At 44.3% G+C, this 26,343-nt stretch overlaps 1 protein-coding gene across 1 annotated transcript in view; it reads right to left on the minus strand.

Annotated features, from left to right (window-relative positions):
• Nucleotides 1-26,343, minus strand: part of SND1 (staphylococcal nuclease and tudor domain containing 1) — a 410,758-nt gene that overhangs the window by 153,612 nt on the left and 230,803 nt on the right. Inside the window, exon 14 of the mRNA XM_033098795.1 lies at nt 11,385-11,457. Within this exon, the coding sequence (XP_032954686.1) occupies nt 11,385-11,457 (73 nt within the window). The remainder of the gene's footprint in view (nt 1-11,384; nt 11,458-26,343) is intronic.

The following is a 26,343-nucleotide window of genomic DNA, read 5'->3' on the forward strand; positions in this document are numbered from 1 at the left end:
GGTTTGTGTAAGTGCCTCTGTGATGCTTGCACAACAAAGTGGCCTAATGGCACATTTCTCAGCACGTATCCCCATTGGGAAGCAGTGCATGACTACCACAATAGACATCTCGAACATTTCTGGGAAAAGGATACAAGACTGGTCTAAAAACATAGCTTCCACATGGTGACAGTAAGAACATGGAAGAAAGCACATAAAGAGGAGTCTGCTGGTCTGGATATCGATCATAAGGCTATGTTTAAAAAATAACTAAAAGTTTGAAATACTATTTTTTTCTTTAAAAGTTTTAGATCGAATTTTATCACTTCCAAGATCTCTATAGGCAAGAAGTAAGAATTTCTTACAGAAGTAGAAAATGGCTTGGGAGATAATTAAAATAATATGTGCGGAGTAAAGAATTTCAAAGACGGTCTGATGAAGCACAAGTTTCATTTCATGGGCAAATCAAGAACTCAAGGGCAAGGAAATTAATGTCATGCTAACCTCTGTCCCACCTGAGACAAGAACACAACTTCAGAAAATGAGGAAAGAAAAAATATCAGCAAGCAACCTGTGACAAAAAATAAAAAATCCAAATAATTATAAAAGGTTAGGTGACTAAAATAATTCCAACACCCCCTAAAAGTACTATGAACATTCATCTTTGCCTGCAGTCATACCAATTTAGGTCCAATAAATTCTATATAAAAGTTTCATTATGTCTAATTGGTCTTTTTAAAGCCCTACATTTTTAAAGAGTTAATAAAAATAGATTATAAAATTTGGAAGAGAATGTTCTAGTTTTTGAGAAATGAAGAAAAATGATAACCATTAAAGTAAAATTTTATTATTAACGAAGACAGAAGGTGGTCAGTGTTTTGAAGAACAACAAATACATCAAACTAAAAACCTAACATTTTATTCAATAAAGATTTATAGAATGATGATGTTAAAAAAACAAACAAACTGTGTTATCCTTTGGCATATACACCTTATGGAATTGTTCTAAGAAAATAATTACAGACTTTGAATTACCTAAAGGAATCAATGTTGTTTATGAAAGGAAAAAACAATCCAAATAACCTGACTATCCAACAATAGCCAGCTGATTAAAACTGTGTAGTTAAGAATAAAACAGAGAAAGTTCCTATCATGAAAAAAGCTTGTACCACTTAAAAAAGGGGGGTGGAGAAAAATGAAAAACAGAATAAAAGAAAACCCACATTTTGGTGAGTTGACGTATTTTTATTGAAAAATTTCAGATGGTTTTATTTTCTTCTTTTGGCTATTTATATTTGATGCATTTAAAAATAAAACTTTTCACAGAAAATTTGTGGTAAAAAAAGTGTAAGTTTTTGTTTTTACAAGAAAATAGATGAACATTTAGTGCTGATTCAGCTTTGCACAGATAAACTTACACGTTATTCATGTCAGATAACTGTCTCTATAGTTTTCTAGAGTCAAATTCTACATTCTTTAGAGTAAATTAGTTCTTTATAATTGTTCTGAATATTTCGAGACAGATAATTATTATGGACACTGTAGTAAAATCTGTAAACTGATTTGGCAAACATCCCCACTTGAAACTGGATGTGAAATTTGCTCCATGATTCCTTCAAAATCAGCATCTAAGCACAGTGCTTTATGGCACTGGTGACATCAAACGCAGTAGCCTTTTCCTAAGGAATGAAAGTTTAACTTAGATAATTATAGTTCAGAGCCAAAAAGAGTGTGGACAATAGGTAGAAAGCAAAACTCATACGTTAGCAAGATGTAAGAAGAAGAAAAATGTTTTCCTAGTAAAGCAAGCAGCATGATGTAAAGAGCCCCACGTTTGGGCTCAGAAATTGATTTAATAGAAAGTACCCAGAATGCCATACACATGTGAATGATAGGTTTCCACCATATGATACTATGCTGATGTTAGGCTTGCACCATAATCCTCATCAAGGACTGCAAAGTGTCAATGGTTCAATCATTTGTTGCCCTATTTCCACTAGCCTCACTTTACAGCAATACTGGCCTGGCCTTTGAATCCAAGCGCCTTTTCAGCTTAGGCCCTTCCGGTACATAGTTTTACCTCTCATCCCTGAACAAGGTCTTCAACTACCTCCTTCTTTAGGACTCATTTTAAAATCACTTAAAAGACTTTCTCTGACCATGTGGAATAAGCTATGGCCGCGCGTATATACTCTCACAGGACTCTGTCCTGCCATCACAACGGTAATTATATACTGAATTATATATGCCCTAAGGACTACATTATGTCTCGTTTTAATGTTATATCCTCAACACCCAGCATTGTGTCTGGCATATAATAAGCTCTCGATACTTACTGTTTGATCACTCATCTACCGACTCAACATGAAAAATGCATTTCAAACACAAGCCAGATAGCGCATGTTAAATATCAAGTGAGAGAACAGAGGCGGTAGGTAAAAGAACTCAGCAGAAGGAGGAGTATGATTTGGGACTTGAATAAAGAGTTTGGAATACAAATACGACTGATGATGACGATGGCAGTTGTCATTTATAGAGGACTTCCTATGTGCTTGGCGATTTAATACTCATCACCGTCATATGAACCACTGCTCTCTGCTGAGCTCTTCTTATGTCAACTGTTACAAATACTTTGCATGCATTAACTCATTCCATCACACCACAAACCTAACGAGGTAAGTGTCATTCTTATTCATTTGACAGAAGGGAAGACTGTGGCACGGAGAGGATAAAGAACTTCCTCAAGGAGACAGAGTAATAAGCAATGGAGCAAGAACTTGAACTTGGGTGATCTGATATCGCAGCCCGTGCTACCAACCGTGACTCCATACTGCTATTACAAGTATACTGTAGAAAACAGGCACCCTTTCTGCAGCGTGCTTCTACTAGCCTGTCCGCTTTAGTTACCACCAGCACAGTTAGCCCAGGGGCACAGTTTTTCCAAATAGTATCATACTGCTTTAGGTCATCACCTGGCAAATCAAATCTAAACTAGGCTCTGAAGAGATACGAAAAAGATGCCCCTTTCTCAGTTTAGGATCTAGTAAGGAACACCAGTGCACACATGTCAACTTGAGAACAGTCACCAATCAGTAATACATCGATAAGTGTAACATCATGGTAATAAGTACTCACGTCAACGCTGAAGAAAGGCCTCACCGGAGGCAGTGAGGATAAAAAGGGCAAACTGCCTGTGAGAAGGGAAAGGACCTGGAAGAGTCGGCCATCCAAGAAGAAGAAATGCTACTCCAAAATAGCTACTTAATCATGTAGTCGTCGGAACCGAGAACTTGAAATCGTGGATAGACTGAATGGGATGCAGAAGAAAATCAACAGCCTCTACAGTGGATGACATATCCGGACACGTTGCAGTAACGGACTATCAACAGAACTTAAGTCGTCCCCCAGGTTCAAAGCTTGGTAATAGCTTATAGTCTCAGACACCTCCCAAATCTGATACTGTGTTAAGAATTTTATCATTTCTTCCTGAGAATGCCATTTCTGAGGAACTGAGGCACAAAGTTATCAGGTAGCTCCGTCAACCCACAGTTCCTATTCAAGGATATTTAGCTGGACATCAACACGGCAAGGAGAGCCCCAAATTCTGTACAACATATTCTGTAGGGAATATGTTGGAAGCATGCGAAATAAAGCCTTAAAATACAAGTAAGCAGAATGTCTATGTTAGTAAAATGACTTACTTTGAGATGTTTATATAAGCAATAGCCACAGGGCAAAATGAGTTCAATCCAGGACTAAGCAGTGTTATTATCATGGTGAAGTGGAGAGAAAGCCGGGGCTGGCCAGAAATATTTCAAGTTTTATCACATCACTCAGCAGCCAGAGGACAGATGAGATAACCCAGTCATACACCTGAACCTGGGAATCAGGGATTTTATCAACTGCAACCCTAACATTCATTCAGGGCAGCCTATAACGGGCTCATTTAACTGATTTGAACCCATGAAACACTCACAGAACTCACATATCCACATGCACTCGGAGAATGGGCAAGAAAAGTGAAGAACAAGAACCAGCCACAGCAGAATCTATGCTGCTAGAGGCAAACCTCGTTGGAATGAGATGACACTTTGTTAAAAATGCTCCTGGATTCCTTCAATTTCCTTTCTCCTTTCTTTTCTTTTTTTTTTTTTTTAACAAAGGCAGAAAGTTAAAAAAAAAAAATCATTGTATCTCAGGACACTTAAATGAAAGCTGGGACCCTGTTCTCAAGGCGCTGATTTGCATGCACTCCTGTGTGTGAAGTCACAGATAAGCAAGGAGCCAGAAGGGACTAGAAAAATCTGTGGCAGAAAATTTCCTGGAACATAGCATCCACTCCAGTGACATATCAAGTCTACTGATTGTTTTGGAAAGGTGTTTTATTATAACAAGCAACAAATAAAGAATCGCTGTCTCCCTTAGTGCTGCACCTCTGGGCGAGTCACCAGATTATACATGTCCTCCGAGTGCTGAAATGCAGAGCTGGGACACACTCACCACATGTCAGGACACTGCGCCCTGGCTCCATGGGTCACTCCCTCTACCTCAACCTGCTATGGTGCCTGCATTTTCCCAAACAAAAGCCTGTTGGGCGAACAAAATGGTCGACCAAGTAAGGTCCAGGCATGGAACCAGGCGTTTGGCAGTTCCATGAGCGACATATTCACTTTAGAGCTGTTTATTTTTAAAGGACTTTCACAACCACGTGACTCTTTATTTCCAGGTATAGAAGAGCCAATAAAACAAAGATTTCCAAAACACATAATTATACGATTTTTTTATTGCCCAATTATAAATGGTTCTGTAATTGCTCCTGTTTCTGCAATTGCTTCCCCTCTTAAAGGACATTTTTCAAACAGGTAAAATCCTGACTTCGATTAACACAAACACATGTCAAAATTTTACTTGAGCCCACTAATTAATGAGGGAACCAGAAAGATATTACAACTGATTCAAAGGAAAATCTGAAGAGCAAACATAGGCAACAAGGAATGCTGAAATGAATTTGCTAAAGATGCAAAACTGTAAACTATAGAGTGAAACTGTAACATTTGAAATCATTTCTTTCACAGGGCAGAAATCCATATGGGGCCACATCTATACAAACAGGAATCATTTGCACCACCATCAGGCCTTCACAAGTTAAAATCTTCCTCCACAGAGGTGAACACTAAGCAGATCCCCATGGCATCAGGTAACCCCAAATGGTTTACTAGTCAGCACCCGGCATTCCATGGAAAGGGTACCCAGTAATCTTCTGGCCAGTTCCAAAGCCTAACAATCTCTCGTGATACCCCCAACTAAATAAAAGAAGTGAGAGACTATGTCTTAAACGTAGTCCCCTACAGTGCAAAAACCTTACAAAACGAACAGAACTCAGTTGAAGAAGTGGATTAAATTTGTAAAAGGAGGTGCTTGAACACAATCTCTGCTAACTGTGGTAAATGCTGACATACAATCTTTAAAAAATTCCAGCATTTCTTTCCAATATTCACGCAGAAACATGTTCAACCTTATAACAATAGATTTCTCTCTTATTCCCAAGAAAAGCATTCTCTAGAAGAGGAATCTCCCTGCACTTCTGAGGAGATTTACAAAGTCAGAAGTGGCCACACAGGACTCTTAGGGTTGAAAGAACCATGGACAAAAGATAATAAAGCAATGCCCTCAACCATTAGGGTGGGCAGCTGAGGGACAACCACACTCGAGATGGCCTCAACAACATCCGCCTTATTTGCAGAGGGAGAGGGAGAAAGGAACATGGGAGGGAGAGGGCTTGGGGAAGATAGGAGAGGGGAGAGGCTGAAAGAAAGGAAAAGGAGAGAGAAATAAAGAAGGAAACTTCTTTAAGCCTGGGAGAAACTTCCAGAGCAGCTGCCACTTTGGAATCACAGGCATCTTGTGCCATAGGGCTGCAATGCATGTGTCTGTGCTATGAAAATACAAGCCAATGAGCTGCACACTGCCTGCCGTCCTACTGGAGCTCAAGAACCTTTGGGTGGGGGTAGAGGAAAACCAGAAGAGACAGAGAAGTACCGTAACCTAAACTGGCAAAATCTGGAGCTGCAGATGTAGGAGAGATGCAGTCTAGCCACCACAAGGACACAACGCTAGCACTAACCATGGCTTCCTGGCCGGAGCCATCGTATTTATGGTGCACATGGTGCTTGCTCTAGGGACAAGGTCAGCAGGCAATGAGTGGGCCCTTGCAGGCTTCCTTTGGGATTTCCCCAGTGGCGCAAATGCAGAGGCCAGCTGTGGGGGCGATGGTGTGAATGGAGCTCTAAGCAACCCTTCCAGGTCACAGAAACCCACGGGGCAGAACCATAGGCCTTGACCTTGTGTGGTCAGCACAAAAGGGATCTTAGAATGTGATTCAAGACGAAGGGAGAGTAAGGCAGGGAAGTGCTATTAAAGCAAACAAAACAACAAACAAGAAAGGAGCATTTGTGCCATCCAGTTACCAGGGATTAGAAAGCACACACAAAGGTGACTGAAAGGAACGTTAGAATCTAATGAGAATAAGAAGACAAGCTAATCAAGCGGGCCAGAAGAGGTAGCAGGGAAACTGCAACTGAACACAGACCTAACTTACAAAAAGCCCCTGGCGACTGTGCGGCTGGTACACCTTCTGGGCAAACTACTTTTTACTTGTTACGTCTCTGTATCCAAAATATCTTTTTAAATTCTTCCATGGAGGCCCAACTCCATTGGGAGCGAAAGAAAGATAACTATTGTAAAGGTCCCCAGCGTCTTGTAGAAAGGAGTGTCAAATACCCTGAGGAAGAGAGGACAGCGCCCTGCAAGTTCAGTTCCTGAAAAACCAGGAACTGAAGGAAGATATCAGCAGGAGACGCTAGAGAAATTTCTACCTACTTACTCATTTATCTTAAAGGAACACGTCCACCCTTTATGTATGCAAGTTGGAATCCCACTGGTCAGGTCTGCAAGTCTTCACTGTGCGACAGAATGGAGTCAGGGGGCCCCTTACTCCCCAGAGCTGGTCTTTGGCTCACTCTAGGCCATGGTTTAAGCACATGCTTATCTGAAATACCACGCATCCCCAATAGAATCAGTCATGGATAGAGGTGCTGACAAAACAGTTAGTATATAACATGAGCAAAGAAAGCAAGTCAAGTGAGCACGGCAGCAGTTAACAGAGAAAAAGACACAGGGATTCAGTGAAGACAAAACGAGTGAGGAGAGCAGAAGAAACGACAGTGAAATTCAGATGAGTTGTCAGGACTCCACACAATGCAAAGGCAGCAGGCGCTCAGAAGGGCAGCCTCATTGCAGCGATCGGTCCCTTTCTGGGGCTTTTAGAAATAGGACTGGAGAGGGCAGGATGCTGGTCCAGGCTCTGCCCTCCCAGAGTGCTCTCAGGAAACAACCAGCTCCTCAGGCACAAGCACAACAGGAAACACAGGAAAAGTGAAACAGGCGCCATGACTCATCGGGTACAACTCACGCACAAATGGAAGACGGCGGCGTGCAGGGAGGTACAGGGAAAAATCGGTGTGTGCCCAAGGAGTGGGGCGCTCCCTTACCTCGGGACCATAATTGATTTGTCTGATTTACCAGAACAACAGTAAGCCACGCACCAGCCCCATTTTATTGCTTGTTTTACACTCTATATCTGCAGGAGATTGTATTTATTACAGAGCAGGCTACAGCAAAAACAATAATAAACCCAAGATAAGCAACAGCCTTATATCCCACTGACACGCGCAGTCCAACTTCTTCGTAAGCTGGTGAGGGAGGGAGTGGAGACAGGATCAGGGAAAACCAGACCCGGCTAATCATGGAACTGTGGGCGTATGACGGGAACCAGCCACCACAGAACCGGCCTACAAATCTAATCAGGTCCAGGGCTGAGTCAGTCACACCCTTACTCGGTTTCACATTCACAGGGATATCCTGGCCTGAAGGCCACCGGACAATTAAGAAGGGACAGCAATGACCACAACTTGCAATATCCCTCTTCCTTCACCTTGAAAAATTAGAAATAAAGGAAGCTAGTAACTTCAGGACTCAAACGACCTGGTTAGCGGTACTTTTTTCCTTAATGGTTACCCTAAAAACAGATGCAGAAGAGCCCAGTTTAACAAAGCACTAGCCAAAAGGTGGGGTTCATTCCGTCGGTGTTAAACAGACTCTGCATACCTTATGGAAAAACACTTGGTTGACACTAACGTCAGGAATTGTCTGCATGAACAGACAAACAAAAAACGAAACCACCTAAAGCTGGGAGCCATCATAACATTTAAAAATCAAAACACTGTACTGAGCTCTCAATATGGGAAGGGACCCAAGAGGCTCAACGGGGACAGCAGAGCACAAAGTTGGAAAACGTGTTGAGTAGCCAATCGAGGACCAGCCCAGCCTGGGGAAAGCTGGTGAGTGGCCATGAAAAGGCCTGCTTGTGTCATCAGCGCAGAGGCCAGCGCCTCCCTCACCACGCGGCAGTCAGCCTCTCGCTCCTGTGCTTAGATCCCTTACTTTCCACACGGGGTCCCAGCCCAACAGGCTGTGCACTTGCTAAGTCTCCATACGAGGCACTTAATGCACTCTGACCCTCACCTGGTGAGACCATTTTTTAAAATGCAAGGGAAGAGATACGGACAACGGACAGAAACTCAACTCTAAAAGCTGGAGACAGCTATAACTAGAACAACTTTACAGGTTCTTTGTCTCACAATCATGATATAACCTCCTTCGTACAGCACAGTTCTAAAGGGTGTTTCAGAGACAAAATGTGAGGAACTTACATATGTCTCCTGCCCGACCCACCCCCAAGAACGTATACTGGGGTCGGCAGAGGTATGGTGCACAAATACCAGCTCCCAGTCCATTATTTTGGCAGCACACTGCATATACCATCAACTTAAAAAACCAACAACTGCATTTATCATGACCTGTAACTAAGAGGGGGGTGTCAGTAAAGGGAGGGGAGGGAAGGACACAGTTAATGATTACAAAAAGATTAAGACGCTTCATGAAACCATCATATGTGTGTATTTCATGGCCTTTATTCTAGGTGGTTTGTCTTCATCCAGCTGTAAACTGTGTGTCTGCCTGACACCCACCCCGCCCCCCACACCCTCCCCATATCTACCTGTCCCTCAGACAGTCACATGGCCGGCACGCTTCAGGAAGCTGAAAACCTACATGCCTCATTTAAATGACACAAGAGAATCCAACACACACATACATGCCATGACACTGTGACGGAAAGAAGGGAAGGTTCGAAGAGGGAGATAAAGCTCCTCTGTCATAGAGGAGACAAAAAACAAAAACAAAAAACAAAAAAAAACCCAAAACAAAACAAAACACCCTGCAATCTAAGCTGAACACTGCGTGATGATGGCAGACAAGGTCATTCTGATGTCTACTAAACGGACTAGCTTTTCCACTTTCATTCTTCCACTTGCTCAAGCTTTCCTCTTTTATTTATTTATTCCTCTTTTATTTATGTGGTTAACTGAGGGAGATTCAAATAGCATTTGTTTTCAAATAACATAAGAGCAAGCCAATTCTTCAATATCCAGACAGAAAGGAGCATAAAGACATGGGTGAGGCTGACCTACAGATCGGCCGGCGGGGGAGGGGGGGGGGCCGGGGGGGCGGGAGAGGCAAAAACTGGGAGCTTATGAACTATGAAGACAAATTTCCTAAGACCCGCTGCTACGAAAATCAAACAGTAAGGACACCCCAGGATGCATGAAGGCAGGAGGCCGCGCAAGATTCACAGACAGCAGTAAAGGTCATCACTGGGACACCATCCCGGCAGGTGCACTGAGGAAGGTGTGCCTGCACCGCCAAACCCTGCCGAGGACTTCACTTTGCTGCCGCGAGAACTCTCCGCAGGACGATCAACTCCACGGGCTCAAACAGAGCACCGTCCCCAAGGCTTCTTCAGCTCCCAGAAAGCCCTGACAGGAGCTCTCGGGTGGGCATATCCGGCCCCAGCGTAGGAGTCACCATCCAGAACAGGTATTTATAACTCAACAGGCCCAGAGCATGTTAACATGTTGCACTGTTAACGATGAGCAGATACAAGGGGGTCTCCTGCGGCTCAAAGGCCATTAGCAACTGGTTTCTGGGCTTCCCAGGACTTTCAGCTACAAAGCATGTGTATGGATGTACCACACCCTTTAAAGAGAGATACAACTTCTTGACAGAAGTCCAATTAAGGTAGGTAACACTGTTTCACCTGTAACCTGTGGTGACTGGCTACAGAATCCCACTGCTTCGTATGAACAGGGTGCCACTACACCTAGGCAAAGTGAGCTGGCCGGACACATTTATAATGCAGTCACAAGGTACAACAGGCAAGGCGTGAGCCAGGCTCGCAAGATAAGGTAACAGCAATGGAACTCTGACTCATCACCACTGTTGGCTAGCCCAGGCTCTAGCAGCCTCTGTTTACAGTTGCGTTGACTTTTTGGTGCCCAAGGCAAGCTTCCTGAGTGAGTGTCCAAGCTAAGATTTACTAGCTCTTCCTCCGTCACCACCCCTGGGCTACGTGGTCCTCCCTACATGGGACCTGATCCCTCTCTCTAACTAGTAGTGACTCTGGGAGTTGAAATGGATGGTGTGTCCCAGGAAAAGAGGAGGCTGTTTTTATTTCTCCTCATAGCAGTTGCCGCTACCTGATTTTGCTATTGTCTCCCTTTCCCACCTGCACGCAGGGACTCTATCGATTCTGTCCACTGTCTTAGTCACAGTGCCTAGAGCAGCTCTAAGCACAGGAGATGCTGAAATACCTGTAGAGTAAGCGAATCAACCCACTCAGCTAACAAAGGTGTCTATTCAGTCAAGACATCCTATGTGTGCAAGGGCAGAGTCCTAATCACTGAACAGTCATGTGGACAGTCTTTTGGGAGCTCCAAAGCGTCTGCCATTCTTCTGCAGCACCTAACCCGTTAGCTCAAAGGGTGTACACACATTTCTCCCACTGAGAGGCAACCGCAGGCATAAGAAGTCATAAGAAAACTCAATACTTAAACTTGTCCTAAAACCTATAGTTGCCCTTTTTCTACTAAGACTTTCCAGTCATAGTGAGGATTAAACAGGGATTTTTTTTTAAAAAGGTCATCTTATTTTAATACAACTGGAAAGAAATATCTTCTGAGTCACAATAATTAAAAACTGGAAAAGCAACACGGTTAACAGTTCAGGTGACAAGAGAGAGGGTTTTAAGCCCTAGTTTGAATTCTGCTTTTCCAGAACATGAAACAGAATCTCTATGGATACATAAGCGACAGCCCGAGAAAAATTCACATTCAGTGCCTGACAACAAACGAGCTACAGCAAACACATAAGCTGGAGTTCTTTGGTGAATCAGCGCCAAGCTTTTGGCGCCTCCCAGCCACACAGCTCTATTCAGGGAAACGACTCACCCCAGATATGTCTGCGACACGGTGGATAGGCACTTCCTTCTTGCTGTGCAATCCTTTGCCGTTCTTAATAGCTCTGTAAAGGGAGCAAAAAAAAAGAAAAACAATTGAAATACAAATCACACAGGGTAGGAGGGGTGGGAAAACGGAGTGAGAAGAGAGGTGGTTCAGATGGGGGTCAGTCACTGCACACCTCACACTGCACATGCTGAGCAGCCAGCCTCTACGAAGTATTTGCTGGAGAGGAATATACTCTTCTCCCAAATCCAGTTACTAGGACTTGGCTGCTAGTTTCGGCTAACACTGTACCCTGTAATCAGAGAACCCCTAGAACTTGTTTCCAAATTAGGAGCATTGTTCCAAGCACAAAGGAAGGATCAGTTGGGAGAGCACACTCCTGAGAAACAAGGTAATAATGTTTCTCTCTGTGTTTAAATACATGAAACATTTTAAATGCAAAATATGTAGCTAGTGTTCCAATTCTAATGGAAATAAGTTCCTCCCAGGTAAAAAAGATAAGTTGCCCTGAATGAAGCAATATTGTACGGAAAAGTCAGCAGGGGGGAAAATTAGCAAAGGCTACATAACTGATATGAAACCTCATTTTCAATCAGTCTCAGGTTGTAATAACAATGGATTTAGCAGGGGACGCTGGGACTCTGTCACACCGACCACTGGTTGGTTTGCTCCAATGTCCCACCGATTTTCTTCTCATTCTGTAAGTGGTACCTCCAGGGACAGAAGCCGAGCACCACTGAGCACGATCCCCAGCTGCCACTGAAGGAGCAGGGAATGAAAGCTGGAGGGCAGATCAGTAAGTCACCACACCATTAGATATGACTCCTGCAGACCCACGCAGGGAGCACTTCTGGGTTTAGAGAGCGAGAAACAGAGATTCAGGGAGGGGGGTACCCACTCTATGGACCAGCCTTTTAGAGGTTCTTGATTCCAGAGAGAGTGAAGAGAAAACAGCCCAGACCAGGGTCGGTGCGTCGAACGCTCACACGAGCCACCAGCCTCATCTACTTGCTTCCCACTTGGCCCTCACGTACGCGGCCAGCCGTGGAGGACACTGCTCTGCTGGGGACACTGCTCTGCTGGGGTTCCTTCCAGGCCCAACGTTCCGAATCAGACTCACATACACCAAACAAGGTGGGGTTGCTCAGTGCCATGTGGAACAGCCACATTTCTTACATACTTCGGCTGTCGTCATCCACCTCTCACCCCTTCTTCCATCCAGGGGGATCTGCACCTCACTCAACTGATTGTAAATGCCTTCTGTACACACACACACACAAATGCTTTCCTCACTATCTCGTTTCCATTCCATGATGAGGGTGAGAAATGGACGTACAGAGTTAACAACAACAACCGTCACCCTATACTCACTCGGGTCTAAATTGCTAACTAGAAGTACATCCAAGTTCCTTGACTCCCGTGGTTCCTTCTGAACTTGAATCCAGGACTTCCGCTTTAGAAACTGCAAATGGGTCAGAATTTTTCCTTCTACAATTTAGTCTAGAGATTTATCCTCAGGGAGCCTGTGAATGGTCACAGACCGGGGCTGATTCTCAAGGTTTGCTGCTGGCCCTTTGGGATAAGCAGCCAAGGGAAGAGCACTAGAGAGTGTGGTTTATATGGGAAAACACTGGCTGGAAGGAAGGAAGCCAACCACCCAGCCAGCTCTTCCACCTGCCGAAGCCCTGCTTACCTTCTCTGCCACCAACAGGCTTGCCCTCTCCCCGTGCTGCCACCACACTCAAAGGAGCAGCCTGGGACGAGTGAAGCCCCCGTGAGGTCAGCTCCCAGCCCCCTGACTGAAACGTACCTACCTTCAAGGCGAGGCCCACTAAGCTTTCTGCAGCCTTATCTGCTTCTAACAACATGGAAAACTAAAATAAATGGGCCTGCACTATACACAGATGGGTTCGTGTGAGGGCACTGCTGAACTTGGGGCCTTTCCAGGGGGCTGGAGAGCATCTCATATACTATGAGGAAGAAAGAACGGAGCTTATATAGTAAGCTAGAAAACCGGTTCTCGAGGCAAAGGCAGTGACGTGATAAATTAAAACTCTGCTTTCTTCCTGTGACCCCAAAGTGGCTTTGTGCCCTAAGAAGAAATCCAGGACTTAACCAAGATTAAGCATGCGACCCAAGGGGGAAAAATAATACCCCAAACCGGAAAATATGGATAATACTGTGCCTAAGACAAAAAAAACAAAACAAAACAAAACAGAATTCTTTAAAAAAACAAAGAAACAAACCAAAAACCTTGCAATAGCAATGAACGATGGCAGAGGGATAGTAGACGGGGTGGGGTGGGGGGTGAGGGTCGGGGGGACATCACTTTGTGAGGGGTGTAAATGTCTAATCATTATGTTGCTTTGTACACCTGAAACTAATAATAAAAAACAAAAATGTTATGCTCTACCTTGTTCTTAAAAGGGTATTATCAGATACATTCAGGCATTAATTTGGAAAAAAATCTTCAAAGACTTAATCTTTTCATACGTAAGATATGATTGCTAAATTTAGATCAATTTCAGGAACATGCAAGAGGCAGCAAGAAAGTAGTATTGTAACATCATACATAAGCTGAGAAACAGTTCTCATTGCCAGTGGAGGCCCAACTGAAAGCTAGTGATTTGTGAACAAGTACAAGTAATGCCCACCGAGAAAGACGGTCAAGTGCAGGTGGTCACTGGCCCCAGGCTGCAAAGAACGAGGGCTCTCTGAGGAAGGAGCGCAGTGGGACAGAATTCAGCTTGGGTCTCTTTCCCTATGCCCAGGTTGCTTTGGTTCTTGTTCCCATACTGCTGCAGCAATGACAGAGGGTGAGCCATCCCCAGAAAACCTCCCTCAGCGTGACGCAAGGCTAATAACGCCACAGCAAGAGCCTCTCCTCAAGACAGAATCTGGAGGAAGTGCCCAGTGTAGAAATTTATGCATGCATCTTAAAGAGGAAAGGAGCAAACGCAGGCTCCTTTCCTTAAAGAGGAAAGGAGCAAACGCAGGAAAGAGTGGCAGGCTTGCCATAGTTCTTTGCCAAAGGGAATATAATATACATCTGTCTTCTAGAACGATAAGGCCATAGGACATGACTGCCTCCCAACAGTCGTGTGTGTGGTAAATAAAGTGGAGCTCCAGGTTCTGCCGCCTTGTCACTAGTTCTCAGTGGGGCTCCCCGCGCATCTTACATAACCCGGTTTCTCTGGGATAGGTTTAGGGAGCTCTGCCTTTGAAACATGGGAGGATAGTGAGGTAGCAGGTGTGCTTCCACCCATCACCTGCTGCACAGAGCAAACACGGACACCCCTCCCCACATCCCCTTGCTCTGCAGGCTGCAACCACAGCTCTACAGCCCTTTTTATTAGGCAACGAATGAAATTCCTGACTTCTAAACTTCTCCTGCTGTGTCTGCTTAATAGCTGCTTTCTCACAAAGGAAGGCTGGTACTGGGGCCAGCTAGGAAAAAGGAAGCAGTGGGGCAGAACACAGCCTGCTCCACTCAAAAGCTTTCTTCTCCAAGAAGCAGCAGTACAAAGATGGCATAGACCAGCGGTGTCATAATGGACAGAAATCACCACCAGCCAGGACAAGCGGGTATACATACATCCACATACATACAAAGGGGTAACAGTCAGAAGAGGGATGAAAACTCAGCTTTCTAGGTTGCTTCTAGAAGCTTCTAGAAGATACAGTGTGGGACAGAGTCCCATTCCAATCACTGGGGAAAAAAGTTCTTTCTTTAAACAGCAAAATTTGAAATTCTCACACATGAGATGCTACCGCCTCCCCACAAGATGAGAGAACCATCAACTGTTAAAGAAAGATTACCTCCATGGCCTCAGCAGAACAGGATTAGAATCTCAGCACTCTTTATGCCGTAAAATAGAGTTTGCTCTTAGGTTTTGGGGTCCCTTACTCAGAAACATCTATGGACCAATCCTCTCCAAGCCACCACTGATATGTAACAGTTCACCTTGTGCCAACAAAAAGGCCAAAATCTTAACTTCAGTTCTGTGATGGTAGATTGTTATTCTGAACAGATATTTTCATGAGATTACAAAGAAAGTCTAAGGATCTATGGTTAGATCCCACCTAATCCCAACCGTGAACTAGTTGTCACATCAGGAATTCTTAACCTGGGGGCGTAAGTGAGCTTCACACTTTAAGATGCGGGGAGTATGTATGAACTACCCCGAAATGGGAGAATTATACTATAGGTGAATTTTCTGGGGAATAGGAGCTTTCAACAGTTTCACAAAAAGAACAACTTTCATACGTACAAGAGATTTAAAGAAAACAAAGTGATGGAAAGCGCAAACAGCACACAATAGAGAGTAAACAGGGAAACAAAGTGGTGAGGGAGGCTGCAGAGCTGAGAAGTATCAGGAACTCCTGAATCCCTAACTTCCCGTAAACGATGCTTTCTTGGTCACTAGGAACCCAAATGTCCCTTAACTCTGCTTCTGCTTCACTGCCTCCATCCAATACTTTCTTCCTTCTCAACTGTACTCACCTGGCCCTTTTGTAACCCTACTGGGCTATACCCTCACCAATTGACTCCAAGATGACACCAGGGATATTTTAACTAAATTCACTCAATCCCTTGTGATACTGCACACCACTGATTCAATCAATACATGATACCGCCGCAGCAAGACTTCTCCATACACATCTATTTCATCATTTTACTCCCCTAAGTAGGGAGTAAATAAAGACCAGCAGCCTGTGATATCAAGTGGAAATCATATGCTCGGCTCTTGGGCCTCTACCACGTAGCTCCAGTGTATATCTTCACACGATTTCCATACTACTCCTTCTAATCCGATTAGGCCCATTTTCTCCATGTCTCCACCTGCAAGTTATTCACTATGTGTGCCCTTCTAGGTCCCAACTATATAACGAAAAGAGTTATAACTTATCCATAGCAACAACCTCACCACAGTCATAAAAGTTACCACACCAGGAATTCTTCACCTGGAGTCCTAGGTAAGCTGCAGTGTGTATGCTGCGAGTGTCTACAAATGACTCTGAAATGGCGGTGGAATTACGTAAATATGTACATGGGGGGAGGCAGGCTCAGTTCAGCACGTAATTATAAACTGCGATATATTACTTTTAAAGTACATCATATGTTCATCTTTATTTCTATAGCTAGAATTCAGGCCCTTTGAGGGTTAGGATTCTGTCCTTAATATTTGCTATCGTATTAAACACAGAGCTATGTTCACATAGTTATATAAACTCAGGGCCATCTAGTTCAATTATTGTGTGCCTAGTAAAGCTGAACAAATGACTGGTGACTGACTAATGCAGAACGCTGAAAACATTTCACATTGGAGACAGGGACAGACGACGCCCAGGTGACAGTTGGGTGGAGTGTGTCTGGGGGCTCCCCTGGATGCACTTTCACCATCTATGCTCCAGCTCTCAGGCACATTGGTTTTACTGCTCGGAATGGAACAGGGCAGGACCGCTGAAAGCCTGGCCTCTGACCAGAAGCACAAGTGCATCCAGAGCGGAAGCATCACGACCCCCCACCGCCTATCCCCCGGTACGTCTCCCAGAACTAGAGACAACGGGCAACCATCTGAACACAGCGAATACGAGCAAAGCTCTGACCACCACTGACAAGAAAGCAGAACCAAGTGTCAGGATTGTATGAAACTCCTACTAGACAATACAGGATAAATAACTACAGAGAAAGGAAACAATTTCCACAGAAAAGGCTAAAAAGCAGAACAAACAGTGAATGACCGGCTGAACTTCTACAGCGCCTCTGTGTTTCAGGTCACACTGATGAATACAGTGATTCAGCATGAACCCAACACAGGTATCAAGGCAACACAGCAGCAATAAACAATACCTCTGGCCTCTCTACTGGCTCCTCGGCAGTTGGAGGAAGCAACAGGCTCCGACACTCAGAAAATAAGATACAGAGCAGCACAGGTGCAGAATGGTAGGTGGGGGCCCGGCGAAGATTATGGGGCTGCATTTTCAATGAAATCCAAATCACTGATAAGAAAGAGAAAAGATGGAGTGTACACAGACTGCAAATGAGGAAATTGAGACCTACGGTCAAGGGGAGGTGGGCGGACTAATGACTCAGTAGGTAGTATTATGAGGCAGTGAAGCAGATAACAAAGAACTCCAGGCCATCATTTCATCTAAAATTAATATAAGCAGAAACGAAGACACATGCCATTGTGCCAGGTATGACAACAGCTCTGCAGTGCGTAGGTAAGAGAGTGGAGGAAAAACCGTAAGCTCTGTGGCAGAGAACCACCAGAGAAGAGGCACCCCAGGGCTAGACTGACGGGAAACACAAGCAAACCAACTCCACTGTCCCAAAGGACTGTTGGAGCTGCATCGAAGTGGTCAGTCTTGGTCTAAAATCTTCTGGAGAGGACAAAGCTGCAGAAAGGTGAGACTAGATGCAATGACAGCCCAAAAATGCCTCAACGACATTGGTTTCATAATTTTTCATGTCTTGATCACAAGACATGATAAATGGACGACAGGAAAAAATTTGGTGTAACAATGGTCCATAATTCTATTCCAAGATAAAAGCATCATTAACATAACTTCAAAGTACTTTATATGCACATATCCGCCCACTTACACTTTAACAAAATTGTGGGGAAAGTTTTGCAGTCTCTTGCCCCACCCCCAGAAATAATAACTAAATGAACACTTCCTTATGTTAAATGTTTTACATCATTTTTAATAGCTGCACATAAATCCATCATATGGATGCAAGTCCCATAATTTAATCAATTGCCTCTTGCTTGATGCTTATGTGAATATAATACTTCTAGTATGATAAACAATGCCATGAGGAATAACGAACTGTTGGGTGCCTCGCTAATTATTCCTTAGGATAAATTCATGGACGTGGAACTGCTGTGTCATAGGGCAACAAAGCTCTATTGTTTTCCATTTCCAGACAGACAACACGCCTCACCTCACGGATTCTACGTGTGGATAACCCTTTGGTGTAGGTGCTCCCTCCCCATGCATCCCACATACCCGCTTCCATCTCCACTCTTACAACTGTACTTGCAATTATTTACTTGCTTATCCAAATCCCCACTAGACCCTATGTTTTCGGGGGGTTTTTTTATCCTCAATGCACCTGATAACGTATTTGTTACTGTAACATGACCAAATCAGAGGAAATTTTACCGTGTCCTGACTGAGTGAAAAGCAGCAGACTTACTATTTGGAAAATGGTTTTTCCAATGTGAACTACATTTACTGGGACCTGCTGGAAAAGATTCATTGCCATCCACTAGAGATTTGGCTCTTTGAACTTGACGCAGAGGCAAAAGGAATGGGAAGTAATCCATCTCAACTTCTGGGCCCAAAGCTAGTGTGGGGAGTTAGGGGCAGCTTACGATAAAACAGAAATGCACGAGGGAGTTTACAAGAAAAGTACATGCAAAAAATCCTGCAAATGAAAGAAAGCTATGAAGTGGATTTCCCCATCACCAGCAGCTATAAAATTCTGTGTGTGGATGTATCAGTGATTAATTATTCGAACCTAGAGTCCTCCTGAGAGATTTCCAAGGCTCAGAGCAAAAGTAGGAGGGAGACTGAGCCCTCTGACCCACTTCACATTGCAGACGAACCAACTCAAGCAAGCACAGCAACCCTCAAGATGATTTCACATTAAATTAGCCAAAAGCTGGTGAAGGCTACTCAGAAGGATTTGAATCAAGGAACTGTGAATGCAGAGTATGAGGAAGGGGATGGAGACAAGAGTCAAAGGGAATAAGGAACTGTCCAGCTGACTCGGAGGGGAACAAGGACGGCTGTGACCACGAGAAGGCGCTACCAGGCAGAGCATCCGGGGCCAGTCCATCCCACCCCTGCTTCTCTACCTACAACCATGACTATCATTCCAATTGCAATAGATTATTAACCTGCCATAAAAGGACACATATTTTGATGTGGTTCATAGTGACCAGGAATTGTTTAGGGCACTGGTTCTGAAATTTCAGTGTTCATAGGGTTACCTGAAGGACGTGTTAAGAGAGATTACTGGGACTCAACTTCAGAGTTTCTGATTCAATAGGTACGGGGTGTGGGGAGGCTTGGGGAGACCTAAGAAGTCACATTTCTGACAACTTCCCACGTGACAATAATGTGGCTGGTCTGAGGATCACACTTTCAGAACGACCGGCTTAGAGTCAAGTTATAAGACATTCAGGGTCACGGGTCAAGTGTTATCACTTACTGTTACAGATTATTTTAGATTGAAATTATATTCCCGGTATGATCATCTTCAAATGCATTTCAAAATACAGATGGAAACCTCCAATATTTAGGAGTTGTCTGAATGGAGCATGAGCCAGTTAGACGAAAGAACAGTGAGACGGCAGAGAATGCTCCAGACAGGTAAATGGTTGTAGCTGAACTGGGGAGAGGGGTATAACTAACAAACCAAATTATCTATAAAGGTTACTCTAGAACAACTTCCTGTGAAGGAATAAACCAGTGCAGATGAATGAATGATCATAGAAACAGACTGGGCACGGAGGTCGATTTCTTACTACCAGTTCATTATGTGGCCATAACCTGGCAGAACCACCCAGAGCTTTGTATACAACACAGAAGAAACACCCAGTGGGTTCCAAATTGACCGAAACCCCTCACACTAGTCATCAAGATAAGTCTCACAGCTTGAGTACTCTCAGAAGGAACTGGGGGTAGGGAGGGAAGAGAAGGATAGGATGAAGAGTGAACAGATCCTCTTAATATCCTGAAGGAGAAAACTATTTGGAAATGGAAACATTATACAGCTCTCCAGAAGTGGCCATTTGTGCTGCCTTAAATGCAGATTGATTACTGCTATTTGGATGTTGAGTGCATCATCTTTTCTGAAGAAAGGGAAAAGCTAAATTTCCCCACATTCAGCTGTATCGTCAAATCGCTTCCCCACACCAGCTATTCTAACGCATTTTCCTGTTATCACATCCACTTGCAATAGCTGTCCCACCCTTCTCCCCAACAGTGACAGGCCCCCCCACCGCCAACACATTCTGTATCCCATTAGCAACCTCTTGACTGTGACACCTAGCTTCAAGCCAAGAATGTAGTGGGCTGTACCTTCAGGTTAAAGGAGAAAGGAAGCCATTGGGATATTGAGAAGGAACGGGCTCCTTCCTCTAGCTGGCTTCCAACCTGTACGGGCAGGAGTAAAGAGGGCAGCAGATAACTCACCTGACTCCAGCTTTCTATGAAGCGAGGACTGAAAACCTACCCGTACCCTGGTGGTACAGGAATCTACGATACAACAGAGAGGAGAAAAACTTCTAATCAAAGCTCTGTTTTTAACAATATTCAGTAGGATCTAGTTTTATACAAAAAGAAATTTCAATTGTTGGGGTCATTAGATTGACAGTGAGAAATCTTGGTTTATTTAAAGCTGTGTGTCATTAAACTACTGAGAAGATAAGAACAGAGGCTGAATAGAGGAGATGAATTTCAGGGAGATGGTCTCACGGGATAATTTAACAGAAATGAGAGACGGGATAAAACAGACGAAAGGCAGGCAGTGTTAATAATGCAGAAGGAGACAAGGGGAGGGGCTAAGAAAACAGGTAAGAAAAGAGGGAAAATAGCAATATCTAGAGGCACTATTTATTAAAGTTATTTAACGTCTGTCCCCGCAAGACGGCATGCTTTGTGAGGCTGCATCTATTACCTGTTTTCCTCCCCACTGTTATCCCCAGTGCCCAGGCCCCAGGATAGACTCAAGAAAATGAGAATCAAAAGAAGAAATGAATACAAAGCCATTACATGCAAGATAAACTAGCTTTGAAAAACTGGTCCCAGTAGAGGACTGATTTGTTTTCTTAGAGAACTGGTTAACTCACGTAATCTATACACTGTGATAGGATATATTAATTTTAAAATTTCAAAACACACACTCAAATTCAATACCGATTTTTTTCACTGAATTGGTATGGGGATGAAACTTGCTTTTTATTAAGATACTAAACAAATCAGAACTGTGTTACACCACTGAGCTCTTCCACTTAAGAATCCTCAAGTCAGAGGTTTTAACTTCGCAATGGCAAGTGCTGGTGAGTAAGTCTTCACATTTCATTCATGATCAGTACTGTAAATGCCAGTTAAATTAAAAATACAGTGCGGGAGGACACTATAAAAAAGGTTTTGTGCTTTTTAAAGCACAACTTATATTTTATCATTTATTGGAATTTTGTGGGACGAATGCCTATAAATCAGAAAAAAAGTAGAGGGGCTGTGGCTGAAGAATGGGAGGCCAAGGTCAGCCCTTTTCCAGTAAGACTGAGAGCATCTCAGTGCAAAGGCAACATGTATTTACAAGTCACTGCCACAAATGCATGGAAACTGGTGAGCCGACCACAGCCCCGGAAATTGCATCACCAAGAGAGATTCTGACTTAAAACAATTTCCCTCTTAATGATATTGATGTTGGCCAGGAAAGAGTTACCAACAGGTTTATAGTCTTTTGCTCAAAGTCTGTGATGGAAATGCCAGATTTCCTAGACGTTCAGGCAGAGAGCCGTCTACAACAGGGAGGGCACCATCAGACACATGGAGTGGAAAGCAAGCCGCCTTTGGTAGGGTTTTAATCAAGGACTGGTGTGGACGGACGGGGTCTGGAGATTGGACATGAAAAAGGCAGCGAGGCAGGAGCCCTAGTTGGTGCTTTGTTTTTAAAGAAAGGGGATATTGCAAGCTTTGCTCAATCAGAAAACTGACTCCCCACTGGGGCTGGGGAGAGAAGGAGGCGAGGCAGAGCTGGGACAGGGGCAGGCTCATGCTTGGTTCTCAAAGACGGGGGACAACACCAGTTTTCGTAATCTGCAGTGGGCTGGGCAAGAAATAGAATACACATGAAAAGATGGGAGCGAGCCTGTCCTTTTCTCTTCTCCCAAGATAACCCTAACCTCATTATGTATGTCCAGAATGAATCTAAATTCATTTAAATCTGCTCAGACACTAGACTGTTCAATACCTTTGCTTTCCCAGTCAGTCTGGAGCATCACTTTCTTTTCTGACTGGAAATATCCTATCTTCATGTCACAAAATTTTAAAATTAAGAGGTGTCTTAAAGGAATAAGGCCCCAACTTCTGAAGTAACGTAACTTCTGTGTTTTCCGGCCACGGGCCACAGAGTCTGACTGTTTCTAGGAAACCTTAAAATATTGTATTTTAAAAGAAAGTTATTGGTGGCTTTAGAAAAATGCACACAGATAACGTCCTTCGGATACGGGTGGCCAAGGAACACAAGGCGCACAGCCAGGCTTTGATCTGAATCCCGGCATCGCCAGCTCGTCTTCAATGTCCATAAGAAGCTCAACAAAAGCCCACTTGAAAGACCTCTGCAATGCTAAGGAAATTCACATGCTAGCCTGTTTAGAATCAAACGGGATGTGTTACACCAAACATACAGGACATAGCAGACGAGGTCTGACAATTAAGTTCGCAAACTCATCCAAGAGCAAGTGCTCCAGACCTCATTGCTAAATATCACTATGGTCACCTTTGAAGTACTCCCCTTGGGAAGCTGTGCACCGATGACAGCGCCTAATCCACCCTTCAAGGCAATTTCGGAACTCTTTTTCTGGAATGGCCATCAGAGCTGTCCTTGTATTACCCTTGATGTCCCGAATGTCATCAAAATGCCTTCCTTTCAATATTTCCTTTATCTTTGGGTAAAGAAAGAAGTCACTGGGGTCCAGGTCAGGTGAGTAGGGAGGGTGTTCCAATACAGTTATTTGTTTACTGGCTACAAACTCCCTTTGCTTTTGTTCATCAGTGACCTCCTTCGGGACCATTTTTGCACAGAACCTTTCTCATGCCAAGATTTTAAGTTAAGATTTTCCTAACTATTTCTCTATCAATGTATACTTGGTCTGCTATGCTTCTCATAGCTGACGATTTTGATGCACAATTTGAGGAATGTTTGCAATGTTTTCGTCAGTTCTGCTTGTTGCTGGCCGCCCTGAGCTCTCTTCATCAGTGACATGTTCTCTCCCCTCAGAAAGACATTTAATGCACTTGTACACTGCCGTTTTCTTCATGGCATTATTACCATAAACTTGGACTAACATGTCCCTGATTTCACTTCCAGTCATGCCAAGTTTAATAAGAAATTTAATGTTTGTTTGTTGCTTTAATTCAAGCTCAAACATTCTCACGATGGCACACAAAAACACTCAACAATAATGAACACCACTCAGGAGACAGCGCCACACGTCGACACGAACAAAGCTGTGAGACACTGATATACCAAGGTTATGAAACCTTACCAAGCGGTTTGTACAGTGCTGCCCATGGAAGCGCACAGTGGGAAGTTTGTGAACGTAATTGTCAGACCTCCTATGAGAGACTTGGTAACACCTTAGAAAATAAGAAGACTTCCAATAATGAATCGGTATCTTGGAAATCCCCCAGAAGGAAAGAGAGATTCTCTGAAGGAGTTAAAAATCTCACCTTAAGTTTAGACCACTTGTCAAGACAAGGAAGGCAGCAGGCCAGCTGACTGAGAAATACTGCAGTTAAACAAGAACTGGAAATGTTGGAAAGTCAATATGGAGAAAGAAAAACGAGGATGGTGCAGAAATGATGTGTCACACTCCCAAAAGAGCCCATATGATGTCTCTAAAAAAGAGAACCAAGTTCAGGAGTGTCACCAAGAAGTGTGGACCAGCTGCTCCTAAGTTCTTTTTACTAAAAATACGAAGGACGCACGCTGGAGCTTTCAGAACCCTGGACAGAAATCAAGGGCTGCGCAGTGGAGCCCAGGAGAGAAACAAGGCCTGAGTGTCCACACAGAAACGCCAACTTTATCTTGCCAGGACACAAGGTAATAAGGGAGCAGGCAGCTGATGATAGACGACTGAACTAGAAAGGAAAGTCTGTGTGTTGGGAACCGGGGGTTTATTTCTGCTTTAAACAAAAGCGATGTGGCTTCCTCTGGCTGTGCCATGTACCTGCGGCACAATGGGGGCGTCCCAAACTCTGACAGGCATCTCCACGAAGGAGCCTGGAAGGGTCAGCAAGCTGAAGAGACCACTGAGGTGGTTCGCGCTTGTTCCTGGCAGGCAGGTGGATGTGCCTGAAAGCAGTAACGAGCTGCACACTGGTGTGCTTCTTCCTCTTCGGTCTCACCTGGTCTCCCGATGGGCGCAGAACGTACCACTCCCTGAGCTCCCATCAGATGATCAGAGAGAGGCTGGCAGATCATACCCCCCTTGCAGAGGAAGCAGCAGCTGCAGAGCCCTTAGAAAGCTCATCAGAGGGCAGGCAGCTCCTCTAACCCGAGATGTCAGACGAGTTAACAGGATGCCCTTTCCCCAAAGCTTGCACCGTTGCCCTAAAAGGATTAATGGCCAAGCAGTGCTCTGGAAAGCGAAGTCAATGGGGGAACACGTGCACCACTGCCCATATCACGAGTGACAACCAGAGAGGAAAACAGGTATCCAGGGGTCAGGAACCAAGAAATCTGTTGGAATCAACACCCTGGGGTGGGGGTGGGGGGTGGGGGTAGGGATTAAAGAGACCGCTGGCCTTGCAATGTTATCTTCAACTGCTATTATTTATACCGAACGAGCTCCAGGATGAATGACTAAGATGAACACAGCAGATGTTGTTAATTTGGCCTTTGCTAAAGCATTAGACACAGTAACTCAAGAAATTTTACTTGGGAAATTAATTCAAATTGGCTCGGTTCAGTATGCAATCACTGAAGATTAAAAATTGGCTGAAGGATGATAAACAAAAGACAGCAAGTGATAGTCCATGCAGTGAGAGACTTGGGGTCAACACCAAAGCCATCTTGTCCAGGGGCTCTGTTCAGGGCCCAGGAAGAGTAAACAACTTCTAATGAGATCAGCAGAGGACACTACGCTGGGAGGTAGAGGAGGCCCATCGGCGGGGGCAGAGAATTACAAGGCCGAGTTCAACTGGAAAAAACATCGCTCATCTATCTAGGGAAAATCAACGCTAAACTCCGGTAATAGTCCATAGGCCAGCAAGACACGGGGCAGCAGAAGCCTGTGAAAGGAGCCTTGACATGCTGTACCGTGACCGCAGTGGGGAAGAATGCTAAGTAACTCGAGGAGCGCTCCGAGCTGAAGGCAAACCAAAATAAAGCAGTGTCAGAACACAGGTGGTCTCCAGGGGAGGTCGGGGTACAAAACGGGGGGTTACATTTAGCACTAGAAATATTTTTTCATGACTACAAAACCACCATTCCTTATCTGGCAGGTGTTCCGGGCTTTCTCAGAGCTTAATTCCTTTCGCAGCTTCTAGAAGATGGCACTGGGCCACTGTCCTGGGGCCCGTTGAAGGAAAACGCACTCACACTGCCTGCTGGCCATCTCTCCTAAATCTTTATGAAGTCTGTATGCCTTATGGGCATGTCTCCCAGGCCTGGGGAAGTAAGCAGTCAATTTCTCTCTTTTTACTCAACCTGCAACAGTGCAATGATCCCCAAACCAGTTTTCCCACCACCAGTCTGAAAACCATGGCTCAACACAGTTATCTGCAGGCAGTTCACTGCTTTAGCAGGCGAGCATCTTGTTCCATTCCTTCAGCTCAAAACGAGTACTAGACTACAGAGGCTGTTTTCTTCTTAAACCCTAAAACTTAAAAACTTTCACTCTGTGCATACTCATTAAACATTAGAGCACAGCATAGCAGCTACTTCCAACAGCCTAATAAGAGCTTGTTGCGGTCTCACTTTCCACAGCAGCTATGCAAATGGTTTTCATGCTTACCTGCCAGTCAGAATTAAATATTCACTAGTAGCAGAGTGAACACAGGGAGGAAAATAGGACTCTAGGTTCCTTTGCATTGCTAAGTGCTCCTGCTACTCTAGGAAAGTCTAACCTATTTTTCAAGTGACCCCCACGCTCAGCACTGACCCCTCCCGCTTCCCATCTTAAGTGCAATC

Source organism: Rhinolophus ferrumequinum, chromosome 26, assembly GCF_004115265.2.
Source record: "Rhinolophus ferrumequinum isolate MPI-CBG mRhiFer1 chromosome 26, mRhiFer1_v1.p, whole genome shotgun sequence".
In the NCBI taxonomy this organism is placed as follows: Eukaryota; Metazoa; Chordata; class Mammalia; order Chiroptera; family Rhinolophidae; genus Rhinolophus; species Rhinolophus ferrumequinum.